The 20,532-nt window shown below is 39.2% G+C and overlaps 1 protein-coding gene across 6 annotated transcripts in view; it reads right to left on the minus strand.

The window, feature by feature from the left end:
* Positions 1-8,103: 8,103 nt before the first annotated feature.
* Positions 8,104-20,532, minus strand: part of LOC5574982 — a 157,758-nt gene continuing 145,329 nt past the window's right edge. For all 6 annotated transcript variants that reach the window (XM_021842040.1, XM_021842044.1, XM_021842032.1 and 3 more), the window contains exons 10-11: positions 12,153-12,170; positions 8,104-11,900 (exon numbers count right to left, since the gene is read on the minus strand). In XM_021842040.1, the coding sequence (XP_021697732.1) occupies positions 11,693-11,900; positions 12,153-12,170 (226 nt within the window). In that variant the 3' untranslated portion in view covers positions 8,104-11,692. The remainder of the gene's footprint in view (positions 11,901-12,152; positions 12,171-20,532) is intronic.

Consider the following 20,532-nt stretch of genomic DNA (forward strand, 5'->3'; position numbering starts at 1 on the left):
GGCTCCTTCAATCCTTCCATTTATTCTTCTTTCGATAGATTGGCGCAGCGTGAACGGGTGGTCCGGCATTTTGCCGTTCACTGGTTCCATTCGCAACACTATCAGCTCACCGTTGTTTCCGTGGGGGTGCATATAGCTGGGCAATGTTGCTCCAGTATACGTTCCATCGAGGTAATTTGAAGGCCCTCCTCCGGGGTCACCGGGGAGTGGAGGGAAGCCCACGCTCAGCGACATTGCTGGCGGGGCGTGTTGAATATGAGGGACACTGATGGATCTAATGTATTTCTTTTCTAGTGCTAATTTATTATTTTCCTAGTTATCAGCCTGCCGGCAGGGAGAGCCAACCGTCAATTTGAGCGATACGTTGACTTGCAAGCGAAACAGAACTTGCGTGCAAGTTAAAGTGAAAGAAAAACAACTGACGTAGATTTATTTCACAGCGATGGCGATTTTATGTAGCGTCCTAACGTCTAGGCGATTGTAAAATGAATTGCGTTTTTTACGGATATACGCCAGCTATTGTCAAAATCCTCACTGTTCACTAATCACTTATGACCGAAGGATACTATGCACTACGGCCCGGGACTAATTAGCGTAGATATTAGAGGAGAATTAAACGAAATAAACGACCGTGAAAAATCAGCAACCGAGAGTGATTTGTACAATTAGGGTAAAACGAGGAGGAGGATTGCCAACTACCGAACAACAGTCAATACTTAAGATTAATTGGAGGTCTGCTGTATGTATCCGTGAATTCTCGTCCTGATGTATCAGTAAGCGTGTCCATTCTGGCACAGAAATGTTCATGCCCTACTCAACAAGATTGGCAAGAAGCAAAGAGGATTTTTCGATATCTGAACAGCACCAGCGATCATCGTTTACACCTTGGATCGACCTCAACTGGACTAGAAATGTTTGTGGACGCCGACTGGGCAAGTAACCATCGTCACCGAAAATCAAACTCTGGATACCTGGTGCGTTACGGAGGAGGTTTGATCAGCTGGGCATCGCGGAAACAGAGCTGTGTTGCGTTGTCCTCTATACTGAAGTAGAATTCGTAGCGTTGACGGAAGGATGTCAGGAGCTCAGCTGGATAAAGAAGCTATTGAAAGATTTCGGCGAAGATGTCTCAAGACCAGTACCCACATATGAGGACAATCAAAGCTGTATCAAATTAGTTGAAGGAGACAAAATTGAGAAGAGAAGCAAGCATATTGATACGAAGTTTTTCTACGTTAGAGAGCTGAATGAAGAAAAAGAGATGATGCTGAAATACTGCCCTACTGAGATGATGTTAGCGGACATTTTAACGAAACCTCTGCAAAACGTGAGAATCAAGACACTGCGAGAGAAGATTGGGATTCTACCAGATCTTGCCGAGGAGGAGTGTGGAAAAATTAAGCGTCAAGATGCAGAAGTTGTTACTAACCGTAGTAGTCACACTAAACAAATAACACATCACAGTAGCCACACTTAACAATTGTTATGGACCAATGCACGAGTTCACTTTTTGACGTTTGAGCGGTGCCGTGTTATTTACGTAGCGAGTGAATTCGGCACCGCTCAAACGTCAAATTAGTGAACTCTTGCATTGGTCCATAGTTCTTGTCACAATAAAACGTTATTCATGTTCCAACCACTGTACGTGAAGGTTGTTCTTTCTACGGCTCCCTGAATATCACCATTAATTTCACAGTCGTTCGATTTTTCGTGAGTTTGGATTCTAAATGCATTTCATTTTTTTTTTTTTCATTTCATTTCATTTTATTGGTTTGTATTAGCATATAAACATGTTACATAATTTTCATAGCTGAGACATGGAGTTCCTTTCAACAGCTCAATAGTTCAGTTTGCCAACAAATTTACCGGTTACAAAAAACAAATTAGCATTGAAGGGAAAAACTACAAAAAAAAACCTTCAAAATTGCATAAAAGTAATGGGGATAGTTAGAGGAAGAGTTAGAGTCCTTAATCTAATATCACAGTCTACTCGCCAGTTGTTCTAGCAAAGGATTTGCTGAAATTGAACATCCCAACCAGAACTTGGAAAGTACACGCTGGATCCAGTCGTCAATTATCTCCATCTTCGCTAGCCTAGGGGTAGAACGGGTCCAAGTTCAGCATCTTCTTCAATATACGATTTTGCTTCATTAGAAGTTTCTTCCTGTGAGTAGCGGCGCAGTCAAATCAGGCAGGAAAGCCATACGTTATGGAAGGAAGAAACAACATCTTGTAAAGAAGCATTTCAGATTTCTTATCCAGCTGTGAGCGTCTCTTGATCAGTGGGTAAAACATTCTGGTCAGTTTGTCGCATTTACTCAGAGTGTTCTTGATCTGGGATGCAAAAGTCAGCCTACGATCTAAAGTTAGACCTAGATATCCCACGTTGTCGGACCATGGAATTTGTTGTCCCCATATTAAAATTTCATTCTGAGTATCGTCCGCGAAGAGAAAGTACTGCACGCCATCTAGCATCACCGGTAAAGATGTTGTAGAGCGTCGGGCTTAAAACAGCACCTTGAGGGACGCCGAAGGGCACTCCATGTCTGCTAGAGGTATGACCGTTAACAGTCACGTGGAACGATCGATTTGCCAGGTACGAACGAATAATTTTCAGAATGTAAGATGGAAAGTTCCCAAGATGCATCTTGTGCAAGATTGCTTCCTCCCACACAGAATCGTACGCCTTTTCAACATCCAGAAGCACCATTCCTGACGACTTCTTCTGCGAAAAGTTGGTTCGAATCTCCTTCACAAGTCGAGCTAGCTGATGGTTAGTGGTATGTCCAATTTTGAAACCAAATTGAACATCAGGAATAAGACGAGTAGTTTCGAGATGTTGTTCGATGCGCTTCAAAATTACACGCTCAAGAAGCTTGCTAAAGGCAGATAGCAGGCCAATTGGCCTATAGTTGGATGCATTCGTTGAGTCCTTGTTGGGCTTCGGTATAGCGATCACTACTGCGTGTTTCCACTTGAAAGAAATGTAACCAAGACAGAAGAAATTTTTGTGAGAAAAATATAAGCCTTCCGAGTCAATTGTGCTTATTCTGCGCGGCGTGTGAGTTGAGACGATAGAACGATTTTCACCGGCAAGCATGGGAAACATTCACTCGAATATTACATTTCTCTCGCTCACATCCACAAGCGGTCAAGAGCGAGATTGCCGTTTCTCCGACCAAGCTGAGTGTTTCAATTTCCAACGCACTTTCTTCTTGTTCGCCGAGCGACAAGTTAGACAAAAACGGCAACAGAATGTTTCACTACCGACTCCTTGTGCCGAAGGCATCCGATTGCTGTGGCGAATGATTCTTTACATTCCGATTCCGCACGAGTGGCATTCGTATTTGAGAGCTGAAGAGCGTTCACTGACTGGTAATACACAAGGCGAAATGTTTCAGTGAACGCAAAATCTGTACATTTCGCAGGAAGCTTTCAGTGATCGAATGGCGAACGCGTTCTTTTGTGTCTCCAATGGATCATTGAAGGTAGTTTTTGCCAGTGCTCACCACATCAAAACAAAGGCGCCACTGTATATGGGATTTAACATTGTGACAGCGTTACTGTTCTGTCAAACGCACAAGAGTTCGGTGGCGGTATCTATGCTTTTCATAGCGGCCGTTTTGGTTATTTTAATGATCCATTTAAGAGAGGATAGGTGCTCTCTCCGCTCCGTATATCTTTTCATTTTAGGTTTATCTCAATCGTTTACGATTCGTCGGGATTGCGCTCTCCCTAGTAGCGTTCGGCAGTCATTGAACATTCGGTGGCAGCAGATACTTTGCAGATATTTTATCGGTAGCGTTCGGGTGAGTGAGTGAATTTTCCCATGCTTGTTCACCGGTTGCTCAGATGCAAGGGTGTACGTGTGGAACTCGACGTTGGATTTTATCAACGCATTTACCGAGCTGTGGAAACTTCGCTCATGCAAAGTAGTTGTACTCCCGATCTGGTTACTTTCATGTGATACTCGGTTTGCGCTATATTGATTTTCGACATCAGTTCCCGTAGCTGTTTGGTTGTTAGATAAACAACCGTTATGAACGGGATACGAATCTTTTTCGTCTTGTACGAAGTGTTCGCAGTGGTCATGACTGGAGTAAGTGTTGGCATCTCTTCGGTGTTCTCGTCTACCTCTTCCTCCGAAAGAAGGTCGTATTCGTTGCTCACGGTGATATTGATATTATGTTGAATTGAGCCGCTACTGGTGCAGCCGCTGGGATGTTGTTCAGTTGGTCTTCTTGGCGAACTGGTATTAGCATTGGATACGGATGACATTTCTTCCATATACAGGCTTTTCGGTCGGGGTGGATGAAGATTCGGGTCGGTGAGGTTATGCTCTGACTCTAAGCCACGCTTTTGCCTTGATTGTGTTTGGCTTCTAAGGAATCTTTGTGACGTTTTCGAGGCCGCATTTTGACCGCCAGTGCTCACGGGGTCTACCTGGGGTTTCAGAGTGCCGAATAGGCCTATTCACAAGACGTTTTAAATCAACTGATCGGGAAGCTCTTTGATAGTTCTTCTATGAAGATGACAGTCCCATGTTAGCACCGGTCTTCCACCGATATAAACAAATGCATAGAGAGACCAGTCACATGAAAAGGCCTATCGCGAATAGATGGTTTGTTTACTAGGCAGGCAGTGTTGCCAAAAACTGGGATTCTAAATTCCGCCTTAATTGTTTTGTATTTTTTTTATTTAGAATAACACAGAATTCTAGGCTTTAGATTCAGAACTTTAGATTCCCAAGCTTGTAATAGCAAGCTCATTGCTCATTGCTCAAAAATCTTCTAAAAACATAATGTCTATAAAAGATTTGTCAAAGTGCTGAACCAATTATTGGCAAACACTTTAAAATTTGTCATTAAATTTTGTGTTCAATTTTTTTGAAGCCTTTAAGCAAATTAATTTTTAGTCACATAATATATTGGCTAATCATTTATGTTTAAATTATTTCTTGAACCTGGAATTATGTTAAGCATTGAGCATTGATGACCGTACAATTCGTAGTTGCTTACTCCGTGATTGACCAGTATAATCGAAATTGCATAAAGAATCAACCGATGGAGCTTGGGAGTAGCTTACCATCCTCAGTGTATAATTTTGAGAATTCAAAATATCTTAAAATTAAAAACGGCGCCAGTCACGTCCTTACGGTCATTTTAGTTGGACATCCATTGTTACAAAGGATCAACAAACAGAAGTAAAGGCATTGGCGTAAATAGGGAGGGGCCAGGGGGGGCTTGGCTCCCCCGAACCATGGCCTTACCCACCCTCCCCCCCCCCGAAAAAAAAAATGGAGAAGAAATGACAATACAGTTAAAACTAGTTTTTAGTATCAAACACTTATGATACTAGACGCATTAAATGCATTTTGAATATGAATTTATGGATGATCATTGTTTGACAGGCAACAGCAATATGTACCTTTAAAACGTCACATACTGCCATACTGTTTCCTTTTTGTCTTGTTTGTTTTAGAACTATAAGAATTGGCTTGATCCATTTGTAGCGATTTTGTTAATTAGAAAACCAAAGTCTTTTCAAATTTTAAAACAAGCTGCGATATTTTGTGATCAATTATCTAGAACGAATCGTTGTTACTGGAAAATGTTTGTGTATGAGAGTTATGGTAAAGTTCCACAAAAGAAAAATCTCGAAAATAAACAATCGTGCAGTAAGCGTAGCAGTTCGTACGTAGACGACAGTGAAGCAGTTGCATTCAAATGTGACAGCAAAACTTTGAACATTGAAATTCCTTTACATATAGTAAGATAGTGGCGGATTCCTTTTAAAAACCACATCGAACCATGTAAAATCGTAAATGTCGCAACAATTTTCTATGCTATGTTGACACCAATTTTCTGAAGTTTTTGATTGGAAAGATAATAAGACCATGTTACTATTTGTTTCTGTAGAATAAACGTAAACCTTATTCATTCTGAAGATTGTTTTAAGACACGATTTTTGTTTGTCTTTGTTAACGAGATTTTTAACCCTGGGATAATTCATTTCGAGAAGAACAGCTTCACTTCGCTTCCAAATGAAGTTGCCACTATAACTTTTTAAGTCATAAGTGACTATCTCCAGAATGGGAATCACATCAATTCGGTTCAGAGATATTATTTTCGTTAAAAATATATATGCATTCATGTAAAATTTCTGTAATTAGAAGAAGTTGCGTTATTTGTAAGAAAAATAGATAAAACTTGTTTCTAGATTAATGATAAGAAATCGAATGTTTAGGATTCGATTTAGGATCTAGCTCAAATCAAAACAAAGCTTATAAATGCTATAGTGTTCAAGTAAGAGACTTTCACTACAAATATCATAAGAGTCGATTGTGATTTGGAAAAATAATGGTTATTTGTTGTTTTTTGACGTAAACATTATAATTTTTTATCAAACTTTCATTGCATGAAAATAAATAAGGGTAAAATCTTCTTCGATTTTTTAAGGATGCTTTGAGGTGTATTAGTAACTACATAATTGCTTGGAATCAATTTTTGGCCCATGGTGTGTCAAAAGTTCGAATCAGCGTGCTAAAAGTTCGACCCATGATATAATCTAGCAGATAAATATACTAATTACCCCAAATTCAAATATTATCTTCAAGTTTAGCGAAATTTGCCTGATCGTGCGAAAAAAGTCACCAACATTTCACATTTTTACCTTGTTTTGTAAAAAACGTTTTTTTTTTTGGCTTTGGGCAATTTTTTTTATGAAAAATTAGAGTGTATTTATCTGTAAACATAAGTTTATATAAAGTATGTCTATCGTAAAAGTGTCGAGCCTCACCGATGGGGCAAAAGTTTGTTTGTTATCGTACGAATTTTCTGACAACAGCTTTATTTGAATACAAAAAAAAAAACACTTATATCCTTCAATATGATGGTAGCCAAGCAGCTTTGAGATTTAAAGTTTTTAACTCAACAAAAAAAGGTATTATTCAATCCTATGTTCAAATTTTGTGTTCGAGAGGATTAGAGGAATGAATCGTTTGCTACAGAAATGCTGAGCAACAATAATCCATATTTTCAAACTAGCAAGCATTTTTTTTTTCAAAGGCTTGGGTGATACATTTAAATTTTTATCTTATTTTATAACTTTGCAAACATCTAGTTCAAATCGAATTGGAAAGGTAAATCCTGATAAAAATCTGCTTTTTAATCCTTGTATTCTATTCGAGATCTAAATATAAAATTGGGTTGAATACGTCATCTTGGCAATATAAAACGGAAACATAGATTTTTAAATAATTTTTTACTATTTTTCCATAAAAGTGACATTTGGTATCTAAGAAAATTGATCAGTCGGTTTTGGTCAATTTTTAGGTTTTGATCTACCTCTGTATGAAAGTACGCGACTATAATCGGTTCACAAATATTATCGAAACAAGCATTGTTAAGTTATCTAAATCCATTACGACTTTTAACTCTCATGAGAAGGGGCCGTGGCCCCCCTCAAGTCTGATGGCTATTTACGCCCATGAGTAAAGGTATGTGTCCTTAAATATGTATCACGTGAATTCTAGTACGCCGACACTTGGAGTATCGAACCAATATTTTTATTTTGTAATAAAGTCATTTCAAATCGATAAAGTTGCTACAACAAGAATCTACAGTAATACCTCCATGAGTCGATGTTCCATGACTCGATATCGACTCATGGAACCATACTAGAAACGAAATTTCATGGTTACTATGATGGTCCCTAGAAACAGCTTTCCAAAGGATTACTGTTCCATGACTCGATATTTCCATGAGTCGATGGCCCCTTCAATATCGACTCATGGAGGTTTCAATGTAATACCTTTATATAACCAATCCCCTTTTCTCGAGGCGCTACAATCACGCAAAAATCTTGGCTTTCGGATACATTGGAAAGTATTGAAAGAAATTTTTATAGACAATAATATCTCCGTTTGGTTTTTATTAATTTTTCAGCAATTATTTTTCTGGTTTGTTTTCATTTTGTTTAACCATTATGTTCCAGGTGTATATAATGTAATATGTTTGCCTTTATTGTGTTTTTTGAGTGTGAGTGAGGGCGTGTTGTTTGTATATAGATATATATACTATAATAATATACTTTTTTGCTTTATATAATCAATCAATACACATTTGAATGGATTTCATTTTCTTTATCAGAAGCAAGCGGCGAAATGATTTCAAAAATATAAAACAAACAATCGCAAAAAGCGTTCCACAATATGCTAGCGTTGAGGCGTTTATAGTAATATAGCTACATTCTTGACTCTTCTTCTATTCGGATGTTAGGATGATTTTTGTCGATCATTGATTTAGCCTAAGCGTTCATATATCATTCCGTTTTGCACTATGATAGGTATAAGTAAAGAAAGTTGATTGACACAATTTAAGCAGCTAGTGTTAGGTTCGCTGAAAGCGTTTCGAATAGTTTCGGAAAGTTTTTGGTCGTTTCGAGTTTTTATTTATGAAAAGAAACAATAGATGATAGTAGAATGAAAATGGTTCGCAAATAAAAGAAGACATGTTTAGTTAGTGTTCGTTTTGTTTGATAAATAAAATAATCTTTCCTATTGCCTCAAACTTTTCTATACTTTCATTTATTGAGAATTAATCTTCGTATTGCGTACGATTTACATAGGCTTCTATTTTCATGCTTTGATTTATCGTTTGCTTGTATTTTTTTTTAACTTTGCGTGTGAGATGAATAAACAGTGAGTTACAACTTCACAAACATGTGTACAGAATGGGAATGTAGTTTGCCATTTGATAAGCACAAATCGCCGAAAACGTCAAGCTTGAACAGCCAAACACTATTTTAGATTTCCGAACGATAATGAGTGCTTTATGGTACACGCAAAACGAAAAGAAGCGCATAACAATTTCTTAAGCGGTGGTTTTTGCAAAACTTTCACTCTGTCCTAATGGTTGCACCTACTGTCACATTCCGGGTACTTACACTGTGTTGGAAACTCTTCACATTATCTTCCACATATCCGAAGCAATTGATGATGAAATCAAAGCAAGTTGGAACCAAACCTATCCATAGATTAACAGCAAGTATAAATGGAAAGAATTCAGACTTTGTTATGGCACACCCTAATGCTGCGGACGAGCGTCCGCAGGAAGCTTCGAGTTGTGTATTGGCGTTGCGATTTAAATCTAATGGAATTTTCTCTCCAAGTTCGGATTCGATACTATTGCATTGCATTCCCTTTTCGGTTGAAAGAAAAATACTATACTGCTGTTCGATGTGTATTCGAGAAAATGACGGGTAAGTGCGCGAACATCACTCTGTAATGATGCTTCTTGTAAATGGAAAGATAACTTTAGATATCTTTTTTTCATGGTAGAAGCATTATGAGACAGAGTCATAGAGATGCACTTGCCTGTTTTCCGAGTACAGTTACCAAACTCCAGTACGGTGGTGCGAATCAATTCTATTAAAACTAAAATTCGATGTAGGAGTTTGAAAACTAACGTTCAGTTCTGATCCTTACTATTCAGTGAATGATGTTTGGATGGTCGGGATTTTGTTCAATTTAAGTTAGGTATTGAACAATGTGTGCAGAATAACTATTCGTTTGTTGATTGATCCATGGTTAGAAATCGTATTCATTATAGAGCTGCAGAATTAAAAAGTTTCCAAAGAAAGTTTCATTCCATATTTTTACCACTAGAACTACACTCGATTAAATGATAATCAAGATTCTTTTCTTATTCTTCATGGTTCAACGTTCACACTGAACCTGTTCCTACTTATTCAAATAAGTATTTATTGAGAAAGTTCACAGTTTGAATCTCGATTTAACAGGGAATTGAACCTTCCGTTCCAGATTTAGTAACCAAATCCTCGCTCATTGCAGATCTATTCTAAAACATGAGCCTCCGTAAAGATCGTAAACTTTTGGAAGCTCTTTTGGGACTGGAAGCAACAAAAGACCACAACAGCTCGACAATTTTCCAACTCTCAGAACAACCGTGAAGCAAATGGTCTCCCATTGGATGGACTTCTAACGGGAGCTTGTTTCCTAGTGGCGTGGAGAAGGATGGAAAAATCTTCGAGGGTGGTCGTTTTGCTAAACGTTTCTAAGTGTTCCTAGTACTCCCTCATTCAGATCAAACGCCGAAGTCGAATTTGACAATAGGGTCCTATAACATGTTTAACCGCTCAAACAACGGCTAAATCATATTCAAACTTTAATTTAAAATTGAATCCATGAAGGTAGCAATGAAATATCTTGAATTCTTATTATAAAACCATTATAAAAGCTATATTTCGAATTCGAGATACGAAATAATGAGTTTTGGAGGGTTAACTGTAATTATAATAATTCAGCAGCTTGATTCAGATGGTAAAAATAAGAACGAAGTGACCCTCAAAGAAAATTCTTTTGCTCTAACCGATCCACGACCCAAAGTCAATCGATAGTTCGTCAAATTGCACACAGGGAAAACTAGGTATTTCGATTCAGTACCAATGATAACATATTCGAGTTTAGGAAGTAGAATTTCGCAAGCCATTCGTAGCAATTCCGTTCGTATTTCGCTCTTCTATTGGATAATTAAAAAAATATTTCAAACATCAAACCATTGAATCAATAACAACACAAAAAAGGTTTGTTTTAAAATCAAGATAAACTTTCATTCGATAGCGCACTTTCCCTTTCCTCACTTTTTCCCTAATCAATCACTTTACTAATATCTCACTCTCAGCTTGGTTTTTCTTGTTCTTCCTTACTTACTTTCGATTGCAATAATACTTAAACCTAATGACTTAGCTTTGTTTTGCGTGTGTGTGTTTAGTATATGTATGTGTTGCGCCTATGCGGGTTGAATTCATTTTATAACGCGCCTTTTCTATCTCGTTTTTTTTTCCTTTAACAAATATCCATATGTCGATTTCTGCTATACCACCCATTCTTTCTATGGTTGGCGATAGTTTTGTAAGCTTTTTCTGTATCTGATTTAACAACTGTTTTGCCCTAAGCGCGGTGTATGTGGGTACGCTTGCTTGGATTTTATACACTATTACAAGAGAGAGTATATGCACAGTTTACTACGATTAATCATTACACTCCACACGCCCACTTTTTTTTGTTTCTGTTTTGGAAAATGGCGGAGTTGAATAAGTTTTCATCAGTGTGTTAAATTTAGATAAAAATAATAAATTAGTCAACTATCGCTATAGGGTGTTATAACCGTAAATTGCGTAACGTAAGCGCCAAAAATATTCACATCTCTTCCACTTATAGGAAAACTTACATCAATCCGAAACGTAAGGTGCTTTCAGTTTACAGTGTTCTCTAGTATTTAGTAGAGTTATTCATTGTTGTTCGCCGTGCTCATTGATCCTCGGCATTTCAGTACGATTTTTCTTCACATCTCTTTGATATTTTCACCCTAATGTTATACATACAAAATTTCTAGTGTTGTATACAATTTTCCCAAACGGGCTTTTCTTCTGTTCTATCAACACTTTGAAAGAGGGAGAATCGTTTGCTCTTACAATCCCAACAACCTCCCATGTTTTTCACTGTTCACACACTTTGCTCTGATTAATCCTACACCTTAAGCCTACTACTGTACAAGTACTACTAACACGTGGACGAAGAAGGCCAAGGACTCACCTTCCTCCGACGACGGCGAGCAATCCGGGAGTGTAACTACATAAATTACGGTACTTACAGTTTCAGACCTATGTATCAGACTTTGACGACTCCTTTGTTTGGTTTTTCGGCGTCACGGCCACTACTGCTGCTGACCGGTTTCCGGATGGTAGCCTTGGGACTACTACTGGCAGCCGGTGCCGCGTGGTTCAAGGGTTTCTTCGGCGTTACCTTTGCTGCTGTCACTGCTGCATTCGACGAGGGAAGCGATTTACCTTGCGTTTGACCAGAACCTACTGGTATCCTGTGTTGGGTGTGGTTGGAGTTTGGTCGGTTGATCGGTTAGGAATTGAAAATGATGATAGACGAACACAAAATACAGTAGAGTAGTTGGATGGATGGAGGAGACGTTGATTGAAATTAGGCAGATAGAGTACACGGAGCAAGATAGAGACAGAGAAAAAGAGAAAAACAGTGTAAAATTGTGGGAGAAAAACCAAAAAAATAGTAGGTTAACGTAATGGTTTAAGTTTCGGCTATGGGTCAGTCTCTTCACCGTGTGCGTGTTGCTGGCCTGTAATGAGATAAGAAAATATATATAAATCATTGATAGTTTTCAATTACAATTCTCTAACTTGATTGAAAAAGAAGTATACTCAAATAATTGTTTGATATTTAGATTCGATTGTTAGAAAGTTCAGCGGTATTTTTCATAAAACTTCATAAATCATATAGAATGTATTTTTTATTGAATTTTTAGTTCCCAGTTAGGAGTATTGGAAGCCTATTTTATAAATCGAGCAGCATTATCAATCATCACATCCATGATGTCTATTTTGCAAGCATGCCTCTTTATGTGAATCAACATGCTTACCAATCTGGAAAGCCCACAAAGTTGTATACCATACCGAGGAAACAATCCTACTTGGGTGTCTTCTTGGATATTGAGGATGCCTTTGCTGATAACCAATTGGATTTACCAAATGCTCAAAAACCAACATATATTCTCGACATTGCATCAAGCTGCGATTCGGAAATTGAGTGTTTGCGGATGCCCCCAAGGAAGAGACTTATTTCCATTTTTGTGGAATCTCGTAACAAATACGCTATTGAAGCAACTATTCCTACATAGTCTGTTTACCAGTGAAGAGGTTTTTTTCGTTGATTTGCGTTGCAATTGTTGTGCATCCTGAGCAGAAGGAAATTGCTACTGAATACCAAACTAAGATATTCAATACCAGTTAATTTCTAATACTTACAACTTGAATGAGGTATGAAAGAGCCCTGCAAAAGAGGTTAAATACTTCAAATAATATCTCATGCATACTTACAAACACCAAACTGATATTTGTTTGTATGTGCTTACGTTCTCAACGATTTCTTCGTTTATATAGGTAAAAATAATTATAGGGACCAGCCTCTCTCAAATAAAGATATCTATCTATTTAGTTACAAGAACACCATTCCTGCTTACCAATATAGAGTTTTTTTTATGATACTGGAAGATGCAATTGATTGATAAATGCTGGGCTTGGCGTATCAGTACCGATGGTATTTCGCGTACTTAATGTTAAAGTGAATCGAAGCCACTTCTCAAATCTAGAGACCCAAACAACAGTTTGAACTGAAAACTTAGTCACCATCAGCAAGTGACCAATCAATCAAGTTTGCAGCCTCAAATGTCTGTCTGGTTCTCCAGATTTGTGCTCCTGAAGATTAGAGGTATAGCTTCGATTTGCTTTCACCTAAACGAATAAAATAGGCCCCTTTGTGTAGCCCATGAGGTTCTACACTGTTTGGATTTTGTATGGGGTTTTGGCGTTGACTGGTCTCGTTGCTTACAAATTTTACGAAAGAGTGAAAAAAAATGTTGATTTTTGTGCAGAGTCCCATAACCTTCTCCCATTCTCCCATCCCCATTAACCTTATTCCCACCATCTGGCGGTAATGGTCAGATTTCGAGCAACTTTATAGAAGAATGGATTATCCGCAAACCTAGTGCATCTGTTTTCCGTGTTAGGAACGGTTCACAACAGCGTGTCAAGGGCGGCAGATCGTCGTCCGGGTGCCAGTGAAGGACTTTAAGGAAACATCCATTAATTATGTTTCGCAAAATTTGTCCGGTTTTTCAACTTCAGTTTAGTAAACGTGTACAACCCTCATTCCGGAAACATTGATGATGATAAAGACGCTTTCTGTGCGTAGCTGAGCGCGAATACGACAGCTGCGACGTCAAAATTATCTATGGTGATTTGAACAATCGGTTTAAAAAACACGGACACCGTCTTCAGCCATTTAGCTGCACAGACTGTAACTTAACACTAGACAACGGACAAGCATGCTCCAGTGGCATAGTCGAGAAACATTGCTTACGAAAAGTTTCTATGGCTGACGCGGGAATCGAACCCACACCCCATGACACGATGCAATCAATGCCTGACGACACTAACCGCACGGCCACGAAGCCCACAGTCAGGGCAGGAGGATAAGTTCAGAACGACTATACGGTCCTAAAGCCCAGTTACAATTTAGCACAAAACACATAAGTTTAGGCCAAAAACACATGTTCACTGAATTTTCAATGATTTTCGTTGGTTTAAGCCCGAAAAACATTTTTACGGGTTTTGAGATTTTATCACACCCCTTGGTTCAAACTCAAATTTTGGATGTATTTTGCTTTCCGTGTGCCTTTTGAAATGCCAGCTAGGAACAACCCCAGTGTTAAAACTAAAACTCCTGTGGCGTTTTTGTCAACTAAGTGAACGTCAAACATAATGAAAGTTTCAAGGTCCATATTTGGCCCATTTTTCTAAATTAATGTTCAAATATGATGTAGCCGTTATATGAACGGAAAAATTGCTTAACCCTCTAATACCCAATGTTTTATTATTGCTACGTGAGAATGGTTTTGCGAACCCCTGGACATCTGTCAGACTTAGGTTTAGTATGTGTTTGTCAAACTTCGGCTTTGCTTTGTGACAATTGACAGCTGCGTACGCATAAACAATATGCTTACAAACAAAGCCGGAGTAGAACCAATTCTGTTCTATAAGCGAAAACACCGAAAATGTAATGTTATAATATATTTAATATTAACAATAAAATGTAGCTTTATAGCATTGGACAGATAAACACCGCTGTGATTGATTTGTCCTACTGAAAGAACGGTGCCCTTCGCTGCGGTTTGTAACAATTATCATTTTCAGTTATCTAAAATCGTTCTAAATACGTTTTGGGCAATGATTTATTTCTATTCGCAAATCTATGAATTTTGGTTTTTGATTTTTTATAATTTTTATTTTTGAGCATCCCTACCCTTTTTTTCTTGAAGTCTCTTTTAGTTACTAATTTTTATCAATAATAAAAATTCAAGTTTTTACAGTAGTTTTAAAAATATTTTTTTTATTTTCCGTGTAATTAACGGAAAAAAGGTTTGAAATTATTTTAATGCCACCAAGCTCTGTAATAGGTTGATTGTAGAAAAATATTAAAGGTTCGATTTTTTATATTACACGTTAAATGAATCCCAGGCATTTGTAAATTACATAAGAATACAATTTTTAGAACAATTTTCAAAAATACAAAAAAGTTTCAAAAGTCATAAAAAACTTTTCTTATATGCGTGTTATGAGTCGAAAAAACACACAAAATTCCAAAGTGAACCCTGTCTAAAGGCGGAGTTGGGTATTAAAGGGTTGAGTAGTTGCAAGAACATACTCTTTCGTGTTATTAAATAAAAACATAATTTCAATAAAAAATAGAACCTTATTGGAAATTTTCGCGCCCCTCGGCAAACGAACGACAACAGCCTATGACTGATTGATTTCTCCTCCTCCTCCAATAATATGACCAATAATAAATTCTACCAGAAGGTCAACGCATCCCGGCTTGGTTTCATGCAGGTATGCAGGGATAATAATGGGAGCATCTTGACGGACGAACATGAGGTGATCGAAATGTGGAAGCAGCGCTTCGATGAATACCTGGGTACCATTTATCATCGCAATGACAATAAGGCTGTTTGTAAGGATGGTATCGTAGCAGTTGGCAGCAGGAATGGGATAACTCCACTTATAAGGACCCATCGGCTAATACCAAATATGTCAGATTGGTATAAAAGAAACCACGCAGATTATGCCAGGACATGGTTGCTATAGGCAGTACCTGCATAGGTTCACGCACTCAGAATATCATGCGAGCCCCAATTGTGTGGAGGAAACAGCGGAGTACCGTTCTGATTCAAATTCCGGACAGCTTCAAATTCCGGACACTCTACTTTGTATGGGAAAGGTTTCACTTGAAATGTTTCAAAATTTTCAGTTCAAAAGTTTACAACTTTCAGGCACGTTTTAATATGAATTTACCATAGTAATCCATGAAATTTAATGATGCGCGATTAGTTTTGACGTTGCTCTAACGAATGAGAAAGTTTAATTTTCAATTTAACCATTTTAGTTTTGCTTTTCGTGAGCTGTCCGGAATTCGAAACAAAGTGTCCGCAATATGAAACAAAAGTGAGGTTGTGGCCGGAATAAGAATCATGGAAAGTTCACTAATTTCTATTCATTTCAGGTAATTCAAGCTGTAAAACCCGACTCTTTGGACGTCATTCGAAAGATAAGTGTTTTGAAAGCATGATAACGCAGATGTATCGTATATTATGTTGCAATTTATATGCTTTTCGATCGGTTTTACTACACTCAGGCCTTAAGTGTCCGTAATATGAATCAAAACGGTATGTCGTGTTCGATTGCCCCCGTTTCATTGTTGTGAGAGACCGCATGCTCGCTACATGCGTCCGCGACAGGCGTTGCAGAATTCGCTCTCATTTGAGAATGAAGCACGATCAAAGCAAGCAAAGAAAAACATCCCATCTGTTGCGGTCGGTCCACGATCGTCATTGTATCGCAAGGTGTAACAAGTCTGATAAATGGAAGCAGCGAGCGAGAGCCCCAACGAGAGAGCGATGATAAAATCCATTTTTCTCGCTTGTTTACCGTTGGGGATAGGGGTTTTTCTTAACTGGCACGATAAACAATCCACGAACTTCCAATAACAACAGTGTCCCCCAGGCTTGGAGCATGTTTAGAGGGGTTTTATCATGCACTACTATCCCCCCAATCTGATCAAACTTGTAGCAGTATACGATAAACAGTCTCTCATAATGTGCAGCATGTTATGATAGTTACAAAGAGCGATACGTGAGAGACTCTCTCAATTTTCTCAGGATTCAATCCCTGGTCCCCGAACAATGTAATCCAGAGAACGTGTGCGGATGCCGAGTGCTGAAATGCAGTAACTACTCACATTATGCTAGAATTGCAGCGCCTTTGGCTGCAGAGGATTAGCCCTTCCGAAGATGGTCCCCTGTAACGTTGTTCAAGTTGGCTAGGAAAAGCAATTTTCCTAGGCTATTTCTGTTACATGTGTTAAGTAAGTGATATATACACTGACCCTTCATTGGAGAACTACCGTAAGGTGGTTCTGGCAACAAAAGAATCTGAGGTAAAGGATATTGTCTGTGCATTGTGTACACCACCCTGAGCAATTCAGCGAGAATTTATGACGTACAGTACATGGGCTAGTTTTAGTGCATCATACAAGGTCGACCTCCTCAAGTTTGTCGGCTGGAAGGAAGATTCTGGAGGCCACTGCACAAAATTTGACAACAGTAGGTTACCGTTTCTTGGGAAAATCATACAGCTTACCGCTCAAACTCAAACAAAAAGTCTAGGTTAACCAAGATGCTGAATAAATTGAGAACGACGTGAAGATAGATTAAAGGTAAGGAAATCGACGAAGCTTACTTTGCTACCGGTAGCCGACAAAACCGACCCATTGACCCTTAATCCTAAGCCGAATTCGTGGGTCAATCCATAATTAAAACCGGAGCTTATCTCCAGATACAGGGCGAAATTATTGCGACACATTCAACAGGGCATAACTTTTCTATCGTTGGGTAAAAATCAACCAAATTTTGCACACTTTCTCATTGATGTGTATTGTTTACATGCTGTCAAACTCGAAGTCGTGTTTTTCGATTCAACGAAAATGGAGGTGAACCAACGTGAGTCGAGAGAACAAATTCTTTCCAAACACCTGGAATTTCCTGACCTGTCGCACCGGCAGTTCCAGGAGCGGTTGACGTTGGACCACGGCATAGGAGCTGGAAGAAAACCGAGACCGGTTTTCTTCCAGACGAAGGGAAAGGTGAAGCGGATGATTAAAGCAAATCCCAACGTCTCAAGCCGTGATTTGGCTAAAAAGATCGGCATGTCGCAGAGCTACGTCCAGAATGCAAAGAAGAGAGCTGGACTACATACATACAAGGTACAGAACTTCCCAAACCGCGATGAGCGGCAACAATCGACGGCTAAAACTCGGGCACGGAAGCTCTACGAGAAGATGCTGACAAAATATGGCTGCTGTGTGATGGACGACGAAACGTAAATAAAAGCTTTAAGCAAATTCCGGGGTTTGAGTTTTTTACCGGCAAGAGCAAGTTCGATGGGGACGACAAATTTAAGAAGAAGAAAATGTCGAAGTTCGCCTCCAAATATCTCATTTGGCAGGCCATCTGCTCTTGCGGACTGAGGAGTGAGCCTTTCGTGACAAAGGGCACAGTAAATGGCGAGATCTACAAATCTGAGTGCCTCGAGAAGCGCCTTTTGCCGTTCTTGCAGTAGCACGACGAAGCTCCGCTGTTTTGGCCAGATTTGGCATCATGCCACTATTCTAAAAGTGTACTGGAGTGGTATGAGGCCAATTCCGTCCATTTTGTTCCAAAGGACATGAATCCGCCAAACTGTCCGGAGCTGCGCCCGGTGGAGCAGTACTGGGCAATAATGAAGCGGGAACTTCGGAAGAGCAAGAAGACGAGAAGAACATGTAAAAAAAAAAACTGAGAAACTGGTACCGCATGACACTGTAAAGACTTCGATGGAGGGCATCAAGCGAAAATGCCTTCAATTTTAAACTCAAGGCTCCATCGATCAACTTTTCTTTTGATTTTGAAGTAAACATATGTATAAAACTACCCTAAAATTTTGGTTTGATTCTAAACATTATAAGAAAATTGGCATGACATTTTTGGTGTCGCAATAATTTCGTGTTCGCCCTTTAGAAACCTAAGCACTACCCGAAGCAGATAAAGTTGAACGCTACGATACAGCCATTGAATAGACGCCGATTTTGAGAGATTCGTCGACACGGAGACGTCGGACTTTGGCGAGTAGGTTTGCTATCTCAATGGTACCGTGACGTTACCGGTTTACAAAAACATGTCAATTCAAAATGACCGCTAATTTTTTTAGCTCTAATGAAAGGGTCCGTTCACATATTTCATAACGCTGAAGGGGGTGGGTAATTTTTGGCGTTATGAAATTTGTGAATAAACCCAAAGTTATATCCTTCCTTTATACGATGCCACTAAGTTTGCTATGTGTTCCAAAGGAAATATGAGACATATCATGCGAAGAAATACCCTTTATAAGGTATGGACACTTTATAAGGTATGGACTCGGAAAAAATGCGACACTTTGTATTGGGTGCAACTTTTTACCGCGTGGGTAAAAATTAATGGAATTTATGTTTATGTGTGCAAAATTGTATAGCGATCTATCAAGTAGTTTTCAAGATGCATTCGGAACAAGAAGAGCTATGCCAGCAAATCTTGAGCGCGGTGATCGATAATCCTGGTCAGTCGCACAGATGGATCGGCAAAAGGCTTAGAATCCACCATTCTACCGTGTCCCGCGTTGTGAAGATGTTCCAGGAGACGAAGACCATCGAGCGGCGCACTGGAAACGGCCGAGAACCAAAAACGGAATACCCAGAGAAGGCGCGGCAGATAAGGTAGAATTTTAAGGTTAACCCGAACCTTTCCACCCGAGAGGTGGCCAAAAAGGTCGAAGTGGTTCGTCCAGCAGACCATGAAGCGGGCAGGGCTACGTGTTATTAAGGTTAGGAAGGCGTTAAACCGGACTGACAAGCAATATAAGCTGGCCATATTGCGTGCGCGGAAGCTGTACCGTGAGTGGCTGGTCAAGCTAGACTGTTTCGTCATGGACGACGAGACATACATCAAGGGGGACACCAAACAAATCCCCGGCCTCGAGTTTTTTGTCGGTACGTCCCACATGGAGGTTCCGCAAAAGTTCCAGAAGAGATAGAAGAGATGGCAGGCGATCTGCAAGTGCGAACGGTACAGCAAGCCGTTCGTTACAAACGGCACCATAAACGGGCAGATTTATCAAGAGGAATGCTTGCAGAAGCGCTCTCACCGTGCTCCCAAGCTGTTCTGGCCGGATCTCGCTTCGTGCCATTACGCCAAGCCTGTAAGAGCGTTAATGTGGTCCCGAAGGAGGCGAGCTCGCCAAATACAGCAGCACTTCGTCCGATCGAAAAGTTTTGGGCGATAATGTAGAAGAAGTTGAAGTAAAGCGGAAACACATTCAAAACCGATTGAAGGAAAACTGGGAGAATTTTTGTAAAAAAGATGAGCAAAGCCTCGGCCAAGATCTCATGAGTATTATTAAAAGAAATGTACAAGCATTCAGCTTGGGGAGGAATTTCAATAAATAAGTTATGTCAAAACATAGCTAATATATACAGTCGACTCTCCACAACTCGATATTCTATAACTCGATATACTATAAGTCGATGGCTTTTTCAGTCCCTTCAAATTTTCATACATCCGTGCTCTCCATAAGTCGATATTTCTATAGCTCGATATCTCCACTAGTCGATGTCACGTGAGAGGTAAATTACTCTCCATAACTCGATATCCATTTTAAAATCCTTATTCGGAGAAACCAGGACTAATGCTTATTTTACGGTGAATAAATACTTGCCAGTTGTAATAAAAGTTGAAAAACATGAAAACTAAAAAATATATTGTCGATAAAAATAACGTGATTTTTCGAGTATTTTGATTT

Source organism: Aedes aegypti, chromosome 1 (assembly GCF_002204515.2).
Source record: "Aedes aegypti strain LVP_AGWG chromosome 1, AaegL5.0 Primary Assembly, whole genome shotgun sequence".
NCBI classification, from domain to species: domain Eukaryota; kingdom Metazoa; phylum Arthropoda; class Insecta; order Diptera; family Culicidae; genus Aedes; species Aedes aegypti.